Source organism: Neomonachus schauinslandi, chromosome 7, assembly GCF_002201575.2.
Source record: "Neomonachus schauinslandi chromosome 7, ASM220157v2, whole genome shotgun sequence".
Classification (NCBI taxonomy): Eukaryota; Metazoa; Chordata; class Mammalia; order Carnivora; family Phocidae; genus Neomonachus; species Neomonachus schauinslandi.
The window spans coordinates 47601669-47612251 of record NC_058409.1 but is presented as its reverse complement, the minus strand read 5'-3'; the positions used below and the strand labels follow the sequence as shown (position 1 = coordinate 47612251).

The 10583-nt window shown below is 43.5% G+C and overlaps 1 protein-coding gene across 1 annotated transcript; it reads right to left on the bottom strand.

The window, feature by feature from the left end:
* Positions 1 to 9298: 9298 nt before the first annotated feature.
* Positions 9299 to 10198, bottom strand: LOC110591261 (F-actin-capping protein subunit alpha-1-like). The gene is given in 1 exon segment (XM_021702128.1): positions 9299 to 10198. A coding segment is annotated over 1 exon segment (900 nt).
* Positions 10199 to 10583: the final 385 nt, after the last annotated feature.

Sequence of the window (10583 nt, the reverse complement as noted above, 5' to 3'; positions counted from 1 at the left end):
AGCCATTAAGTTCTAAAAGTACAAGATAAAAAAGGTAAATCAGAAAAACTGGGTGGCTAAGTCATTAAGCGACTGCCTTCGGCTCAGGTCATGGTCCCAGGGTCCTGGGATCGAGCCCCGCATCGGGCTCCCTGCTCCGCGGGAAGCCTGCTTCTCCCTCTCCCACTCCCCCTGCTTGTGTTCCCTCTCTCACCGTGTCTCTCTGTGTCAAATAAATAAATAAAATCTTTTTAAAAAAAGAAAAAGAAAAGAAAAACAAAACCTAAGGATTTCACATCAGTGAATTTCTGTTTTGTTAACTTTCCCACTGAATTTAATATGTACTCTAATCTCTTTCAGAAAACACATCTCTTCATTTATACCCATTCACTCAGTCCGTAGTTTGTTAAGCGCTTACTATAAACTGAGTACTGAAACCCCGGGTTTCAGTACTGCAGCCCTTAGGGGATCTGCCCTTCTGAGTCTCTGGGGAATGAAAGAACTACAGTTACTGTAGCATCCTCAGAACCATCAACCAGGGCAGGGGGATAGACGGTAAGACCAGGCAGTAGAGAAAAGGAATTGAAAACTAGAACAAAGTAGCATCAGCTTCAAGCAAAGAAGAACTATCTGGACTGTGCTTCGTCTTTTTATGCTACAAGGTGGGGTGGGACCAGAAGCTTTGTGTGGTGCCCAGTTTCCAGATTCTGCAGGGGCGGCGAGTGGGGGGGATGACAGGGCTGGAGGAGAGACACAGGGCAGAGAAGAGGCCACCTGAGGACAGGTGACTTCTGGAAAGCAGAAGAAGGCCAGAGGTTCACCATGTGACATCCCTCCCTACAACTTCTCCCTACCTGCCGCCCACACCTGCTCTCAGACTCTCCCTCCCAAGGTTCCCTGGGCAGCACTCTCTTCCCTGCTTCCATACCCATGAGCATTAGAAATGGGGATCACCCTTACAGGATGTGGGCTTATGGGCTATTTCAGCTGATTTTCTTTTTTTTTTTTTTTTAAGGATTTTATTTATTTATTCATGAGAGAGAGAGAGAGGCAGAGGGAGAAGCAGGCTCCCAAGGAGCAAGGAGCCTGATGCGGGACTCGATCCCAGGACTCTGGGATCATGACCTGAGCCGAAGGCAGACGCTTAACCATCTGAGCCACCCAGGCACCCTCAGCTGGTTTTCTTAATAAAAATAAATGTATCCGTGCAATCCTTACTAAAATATTTATTTCTTCAGACACTTTGAGTCAACTTCTTTGGAACTTAATGATTTGTTTTATAACCAAGATGAATCTCAGGAAACTTCCAAAACTAATTTGGAAAGACTCAGATATGGGGCACCCACCGAAGGCTAGTAGTTAGGCACCCGTTCAAATGACAGGCTGTAAGAATTTATTCAACGTGGGTGCCTGGGTGGCTCACTTGGTTGGGCGACTGCCTTCAGCTCAGGTCATGATCCTGGAGTCCCGGGATCGAGTCCCGCATCGGGCTCCCTGCTCGGCAGGGAGTCTGCTTCTCCCCCTGACCCTCCCCCTTCTCATGCTCTCTCTCTGTCTCATTCTTTCTCTCTCAAATAAATAAACAAAATCTTTAAAAAAAAAAAAGAATTTATTCAACGCATCCTAGTAGGGATGGGGAATGGCTGAAATTCTGTGAATAAAAGCTATATACGTCTCTATGGCCAACTTAAGGGATTTATTGTGTGTTCTAAACATTACAATTGATCTTGTATTGGAATTGCCTATTCTGTAATTTTTCCTTTGAAACTGTTTTAAGCTGGTCCCACACAATCACAAAGGATCGGGTCACTCACAACCATTCTCCCCAACTTTTTTGCACATTATCCACCCATAGAAAATGAGACTATTTGTATGGTAGGCTGAAGGTAATCTGGGGGAGATTTGAGCATAACTCTTTGGAACTTGGTGTAAATAAAAAAACCTCATTATATTTTCTTTGTTTTATATATATAACATGATGAAAAGAAGATATAAAATATTAGGGAAGATGTTAAATATTGAACTTGAATTAAACTTCCCCCAACATTTTTTTGACATATTTTAATGAGAACCTTGAGGTTATTTTCATGAAGGTAGCAAACTAACCTTCTTATATCAGATGCTAACGCTGAAATGGCTACACACAGTTCCTAATCAAGAATTTTCAGATGCCTGGGTGGCTCAGTCGGTTAAGCATCTGCCTTCAGCTCAGGTCGTGATCCCAGGGTTCTGGGATCGAACCCTGAGTCAGGCTCCCTGCTCAGAGGGGAGCCTGCTTCTCCCTCTGCCCCTCCTCCCACTCATGGGCTCTGTCTCAAAAATAAATAAATAAAATCTTTAAAAAAAGAATTTTCAATGATGACCCTTCAAATTCGTGAGTCACACAAGTGAGAAATTTTGTTCACATAATTGTAATGCAAATTTTAAAACCATTTTTATCACCCTTGAAAAATTCACAACAGTGCAGATTACACTTAAAAGAATCTAACCGCTCTTCTTTCTTTTCATTGGCAACATAATGCTGAAATGTATTTAATGATGGGAACGGATTTTTAATCCAATGAAATTTTCACATCAAGTACTCCAAAAATAATGATAACGCTCTAACTTGGAGGGCATGAATGTCATCCCTCAAGGCCAATCAGCTGCAAAACAGACAAGGCGGCCATCATCTCTGTGGTAGGCTGAACAACAAATCCCCAAACATGTCTGTGTTGCACTCCCTGGAGCCCACGACTATGTTACTTCATGTGGCAAAAGGAACCTTGGGAATGTGGTTAAAATTAAGGGTCTTCAGCCAGAAGGATGATCCTGGTTATGCGTGTGAACTCAATGTAATCCCAAGGGTCCTTACAAGGAAAAGTAGGAGGAAGGAAAGTTGGGAGTCAGAGAAGACGTGACAACAGAAACCAAGGGCAGAGTCAGAGGGAGATCTGAAGATGCCATGCCGTTGGCTTTGAAGATGGAGGAAGGGGTCTTGAGCCAAGGAAGACAAGGGACTTCTAGAAGCTGGAAAAGATCAGGAAACTGGTTCTCCTCTAGAGCCTCCAGAAGGAATGCAACCCTGCCAGCATCTTGATTTTGGTCCAGTGAAATGCTCAGAATGTTCCCCTCTAGAACTGTAAGATAATAAACCTGTGATCATTTTTTAAGCCCCTAAGTTTGTGGCAATGTGTTACAGCAACAATAAGAAACTAAAACATATATGTAAACTAATGTTGAGCCAGGACCTGGAGCTAAGCGCACAAGGACACTTACCCAACCTCTGCACCTCCCCTACCTCCAACCGCCTATTATGTGGGCACCAGAAACACAAGTTCTCCAACAACTCTGAGGGCCCCGTCCACAAGTGTACTCTGCCGGCTGCTAACGTAGGTCTCTGGGTGGTAGGACTCCGTCCACACACGGCGCAGCAGCCTAGACCCATGAGTGCTGCATGTTGCCCATCATGCTGGCCACCCAGTGGGGACAACCGTGAGACTCTGCTCCCCTTGGGCTGCGTCCCAGGAGCCCCACAGGAGGGCTCAGAAGCTGCTCAGTCCCTGCAGGTGCTGCCCCGCCGCCGCCTTAAGGCTGGCGTAACAATATCTTGCAGCACACACGTGGCCATCTGGGGCGTCTCAGTGGACTGGTGACAACCACTGGGAGTCTCTGACTTCCGTGGCCATCGTTACCAAGTCTGGTACCGAGCAATACACCATGGTTTCTCCACTTCCGGTTTCTCAGCAGAGCTGGGAATGAGCTTCAGGCAATGATCAACTGGCAGGTAACAGAGCTGGTGGTGCGATGTGCATTTGCACGTGAATCTCGCACCATCCACAATACTCAGCAGAAAGAGATCAGGGCCTTATCCTTTGACTTAAGAGTGCTGTTTATTTCAGTAAAAGGAATGAATTTATACCTGACCTATGTAAGGAGCCCTGACTTAAGTGGTATAGTATTTCCCTTGTATTCCAGGGGTCTTTGGGTGCCTTTTTACGGAGCGCTGCTTTGGTTTGACCCTTAATCTGATTCTGATAAATCTCACTTCTTACAGCACGTGTGGGTGTGGGTGTGGGTGTGGGTGTGTGCGCACACGCAGGTGCGTGTTCTCTCTTGGGGTGCACGAGCTAACGCAGACCTTCCAAAGTGTCCCCGGTCAGCCCAGGCCGACACTGACACAGCTGTGCCAGCTGCACACATCTGTACTGACGCATCAGGGCTCCGTCTTGACTGGCTGGAGCCAGTGCTGCCAGCTGTTAAGCAGTTTTACTATGACCCTTGCTGTGCCATTTGCTTGAGCATTTGGTTGTAACACTAGGGAACTAATTTTTCAAGGGCTGTGACATGAGCATTAAGAAAGGAGAGATGACCAATGAAAATTTGTTATGGATTTGAATATATCTGCGAGAATATATTAGATATACCAAGTCACATTCATAATAACTCCCTAAAGAGGTGTTTACAAACCTTCAGACCTCTTTCTCCTTCTGAGAATCAGCAATTTCTGTATCCCAGCGCCAGTCTTCTGTGGTCCTCCCGAAACTTGTTTAAGTCAATCCTCTGTAAGCTATAAAATGGCTGCTATTTATGCCCTTTTCCCCCATAGAGGATAAGGAAGGGGCCAGGAAGGCGTGTTGAGCAGGACACAGTGGCCCCTCTACTGTCTTTCTCAGATGTGTCACTCTCCTCACCGCACTTCTATGTGAACATTTCCAAAGCCCTTGTGAACGATCTGTGCAGTTACCCATTAACAACTGGGCCCGGACGTCCTTCCCTGTGGCGTGCGTGATCAGTCTGACGGGACACAGTGACGAGGACCAGCGCTGGTGCAGCCCGCGAGCTTCCCACTCTGCTTCAGTGCTGGAGTGAGTGTGGCCCACACTGTCCTCGTGCTGGGAGTCTGAGCAAAGCGAACAATTCCACTCTTCCTTCCAACGCTAGCTTGAATTACACCACACAAAGGATGCTTGAGTGCTCTGAACCGATCTCTGTTTTATCCTGGGTCCCTTTCATTGCCTGATGGGAACAGACCAACTCACAAGGAGGGCACTGATTTGACAGCAAAGGAATAAACCTCTCTTCAGTTTCTGTAACTGGCGGGGGCAACATCTTCAGTCCTAAACCTGAGACTATATCATTGTCATGAGCACGCTACAAAGGCGCACACACGAGTTGGGTCTTTCCACAGTGTCAGCTTTATTCAATCACAAAGCAAAGTTAAATCACAGTTACAAAGCAGGTTCAGGATTCCAAACTCATGGACAAGTCACCATGTGACTAAACTTGGCTTCTTACATAGCACACAGAGCAGGACAGAAGACAAGCCACACAACAAACAAGACAACAGAAGGTGCAGGACGTGAAGGAACCAAACACAAAGTCAGTCTGTGGGCGCACAGTTGAGATAAGACCTCCCCGTCTGGTCGGGGTCAGCTCTCTACACTGACAGCTTTTTCTGTTCCAGCAGCAAAGGATCTCGGTTCTGTTCAGAGATCCAACAGACAGAACCTTCAGGGGCAGTTGCCTTTTTGAAGTGGTTGGATGTAGATGGGTCAGGTCTGAAGAGTTTTGAGTGTTTGCTGCCAAAATCTTTCCCTTTAAAAGGGATTTCATCAGTTTTGGGCTTCTGCAGACCTCCTCTGGTTCTGCTCGTTATCAGTTCTGGGGGGTCGGCTGACGGTCCCGGCGATATCTCCTAGCGGCGGAACCTTAAGGGCTCGCGTCATTGCTTGACAGGCTCCCGCTTGACATGAGAGACTCCACTTTGCTCTCTACAATCATCCTGCCTTCCTATCAGCCTGCTTCCTAACTCTTGGAAATAACAAGAGTGGAAACACCAAAGAGTGAAAAAGCTTTTAGTTTGTAGTCTTCACCATCCTCTCATGAAAGAGAAAGCATAAATAAAACACCTAGCAAATACATTTGACCCTTGAACAACACGGGTTTGAACTGCACGGGTCCACTTACACAAAGTTTTTATTTTAAAAAGGACAGTACGGTACTGTAAATGTATCTCTTCCTTATGATTTTCTTTTTTCTTTTTTTTAAGATCTTATTTATTTGACAGAGAGAGAGAGAGCACAAGCAGGGGGAGCAGCAGAAGGAGAGGGAGAAACAGACTCCTCACTGAGCAGGGAACCCAAGGTGGGACTCGATCCCAAGACGCTGAGATCATGCCTGAGCTGAAAGCAGACGCTTAACTGACTGAGCCACCCAGGTGCCCCATCTCCCTTATGATTTTCTTAATAACATTTTCTTTTCTCTAGCTCACTCTATTGTATGAATATAGTCTATGATACCTGTAACATAAAAAATACGCGTTAGTCAACTGTTTATGTTATGGGTAAGACTTCCAGTCAACATTAGGCTGTAAGTTTTGGGGGAGTCAAAAATTATACATGGATTTTCAACTTTGCAGGGGTTGGTGCCCTTAACCCCATCGTTGTTCAAGGGCCAACTGTACTGCATTAACAAAAAGGTGACATTAGCTTATCTTATGGAAAGATAAAAATCCCAGGCTGATCAAGAAGAACTAATGAGAACATACGTGGACTTGGCCCAAGGGCTAATTTAAAGGGGACCAAATCCATACAGATGATAAATTACAGCTATGTGCCATTTTAGGAAGAAAAATCATTCAACCAATACTTCACTGGGTCTACACGTGGTACAGTATTGGTTCTATTAGTCACTAGATATACATGGCAACTTTTAAAAAAAACATAAATTAGGGTGCTGTTTCCTGTCTTTTTTTTTAAAGTGCAGGCTTGAAACACTAGCATATACCAAGAATTCTATTTTTTTCTAGTTCATCTGCCTTAAACTGAGCAACTAGGACTAGGCTATTGGTAATGGCTGATGAGTAGTCTGAAGAGAAAGGCAGCGCTTACCCAGGTAATTTATCTCATCAAGTCACGGGCTGAGTCCTATAGAAATGTGACCCATTATTTTATAGGCATAGCACACGTTTTGCACTGAAAATAAATCTGTATTGCAAATCAAGCATCAACACTAACTATATTATAATTTACAGGAAATGATACACAATTTTGAAGCATGATTTGAAATAAATACAAATACTTACTTTAAATAGATACAAATACTGTTTGTACTTAAAGTAAATGATAGAGGCATCCATCTTGGCAAGGAGGAGTATTTTATCACCGATATTGTTTAGAATTACTGGAACAGGTGCTAATAAAAAGCAAACTGGATTCTAGTCAGTTTTATTATTAAAATAAAGTTATTATTATTATTATTAAACTTCTCTTTTAATTATTATTAAACTTGTCTTTTGCTTATCTCTGGGGCAGACTGTTCTCCACCCTTTGGTAGTAACTGCCTCAAATCCTTTTTTAAAATGAGGCAAATATAAATGAAAGAACGCAAGCCTACCTAGAAACTAAATCTACCTAAAAGATATATTTAGAAACCTCAGAATACCAGTGCCTGCAGGAAATATTAAAACCATCCTAATAAATCTATAACCCATTACTGCGTGATCTTCCTTCCATTTCTCTATTTTGCTTTAGGAAGACGTAGTTGGCTCACCTCCCAATCAAGAGTGAACAGCCCCACTTCCTTAGAATTTTGGCACAGCCTCACGGCAGACATTACAATGCAGGCTGTGCCCGAACTTATATCACACTTGGGAGACCGCTCCAGCCCTGCCCCCAGCAGATGCTATGAGGGCAAACTCCCACGTCTTTTATTTTTTTGTTGGTTTTTTTTTTTTTAAATACAAATATATTTTATTTGAAATAAACAAAAATGCTTACACAGCTCAACAGGTCACTTGGAAACAAACTTGCTTGACTGTATTACTGAGCAAAAACAAAGCTGAAGCACAAACACCCTTCTTTTTTGACATTTATTTGGAGATACGTAGGAAGACACTACTTGGTTTTTTAAAAACTGACCTTCCCGGGCGCCTGGGTGGCTCAGTTGGTTAAGCGACTGCCTTCGGCTCAGGTCATGATCCCGGAGTCCCGGGATCGGGTCCCGCATCGGGCTCCCTGCTCAGCAGGGAGTCTGCTTCTCCCTCTGACCCTCACCCCTCTCATGCTCTCTCTCTCATTCTCTCTCTCAAATAAATAAATAAAATCTTTAATAAATAAATAAATAAAAACTGACCTTCCCTTAAGGCCTGGTCATAGAAGTGTAAACCAGGTAAATGAATCCACCATTACCAGCTGTCATATCATATCTGTGTCACCTGTGTATTCTGAGATCAGAATATATACCTGGGAAAGGTTGCTATATCACAGTTACATTTTCTTGGCAGGCAGGACTGAGGAAGAGTAATTTGGAACAAGTTTTACATCCTATTTAAAACAAATCACTAGTATTCCCTTAAATAACAGGTTACAATAGAAAGATACTGCCTGGAACGTGACCTTTTCACTTTGGTTCATTTTTAGTTTTTATTTGTGATTTACATAGTTGTTTGATTCATCTGCTTATAGTACAATCCTGCCACAAAGTATTAAAGCACAAGATACCTATTATTCCTTCAACATCTGCATTTTCAAGTTTTATACTCTACTACATCCCTAGTATGTCAGCAGTTCTTGAATAATAAAAAATAATAATAAATGGGTAAAACCCTTCTAAAAATGCAGATGTCTGTAACTATAATGGTACTAGATGGGAAGGAGACAATGAGGGAAGAGAAAAAAAAGCAAACACATTCATGTGCAGGGAATGTGGTTCAAGTCTTTGGATTTAAAAACAACTTCCCCAGAGAAGCTGGCTATAATGGAATTTCCAGAAAACTTCCTTTGCCCCCACAAATGGACCTGAAAAGCCCAATCCAAACTTTTGAAAACTACAGTTATGAGATGCTATAAATGATGATCAAAGCAGTTGGAGGGAGAAGGATGAATGCGTCTTCCACTCAGCTAGTTTGTAGCATAGCCTCTTTAGCTGTTGGTGGATCAGTAAAAACCACTGACGTACCAGAAGTGCTTTGAAGGACAGGGGTAGAAAAGTACTGAGCATATTACCTGTCTATATCAGTAACAGGGCTTCATGGCTAGGAAAATTTTCTAAACAGTAAAATGACTCCAGGATAGATCTCTCTCTCTCTCCATCATTAAATGTGGCAGAATTAAAAAAAAAAATTTACAAGTAGATATAGTGAAAACAGAAAATTACAAGGCAGAGAACACAAAAGAATCAAGACGACGCTATAGGTTCAACAGTATTCCACGAGGCTAGAAAACCTGTTAGCTCTGAAAGCCCTAGCAAAATATCACCCTTGTTTATACATCACTTATCACATGACCACATGTTGAATCCTTTCTTTCCACATACTGAAGAATCCTACATTCAGCCTTTAAGCATTCTGCATTTCTTCGCCAATCTTGTAGCTGAGTATCTTGTTCCAGTCGATCTTGGTGCGGGTAACCGGAAGCTGCCGGCACAAGGCCTTGAATGTGGTGTCTGACATTGTTTGATAGTTTTCACTAATTGCTGTCTGATATTCATCTTCTGCATGCTCTATGATTTTAATAAACTCCTTGGCAGTTTGGACTTCATTCGAAACAGTTACTGAATCCTGTACATCTTTATGACCAACCAACTGAACATTGCCATCTTCATAATAGTGAACCTGAATCTTAAGTACTCCAACCACCTGGGCTGTAGGTGGTGTGATGGTGAACTTCCACTCTGATCTCCAACGACCATTCCAGACGTTTTTAGGCTGAAACTGGTGGCTTTCAATACATGCGATAATGGTCTGTTGCCCATCTATAGTTTTAGCATAAACAGTACAGAAGCTGTTCGAATAATGATCTTTCACATAGGCCCTTAGAGCACTGTCACAGGATTTTCTCCAAGACTTCAGACCTCCATCTACGTCCTCTGGCTGGGGGTCACTTGCTTCTTTCCGTAAGTGATCAAACTTAAAAGAAATTTTGTTTCTTGGATCTAAAAATCTGCTATTCCCCAGATCACCACGTTCTGTAATTCAGGCCTGATCCTCATGTCCTTCTATCTTCACAGGTGTGAACTGATCCATGTTATACGGGGCAAATGCATGTGCTGCCCCTTCCCTGAGGAGATTGTCATTATTAAGTAGTAGCTGGACATCATTGAACACTTCATTAAATTCCCCTGGGGGTGCATGAGTGATGAATTTAGCAGCTATGTGTACCTTCTCCTCATCCGACACCCGTTCCTCGAAGTCAGCCACCTTGGGCTGCTCTGGCCCAACCCCGCCAAACTCCCACATTTTTAACCCGAACGAAGATAATAAGAGTCTTTTTAAACTCTTCACCTTTATCAAGGATGGCAAATTCAAATGTGTAAGGCCAGGCCAGTAATGCAAGTAAGTAAAACAATCAGGGGCTGTTGGCACCACACAAACTTGATACGTGAAAGGGTGTGCATTCCAAAAAGTTCATAATCACGGGGCAGCTGGGTGGCTCAGTTGGCTAAGCATCGGGCTATTGGTTTCAGCTGGAGTCATGATCTTGGGGTCATGGGATCAAGGCCCAGATGAGATCCCTGGCTCAGCAGGGAGTATGCTTCTCTACCTCTCCCCCTTACACTCCACTCATGCACACACGCTCGCTCTCGCTCTCGCTCTCGCTCTCGCTCTCTCTCAAATAAATAAA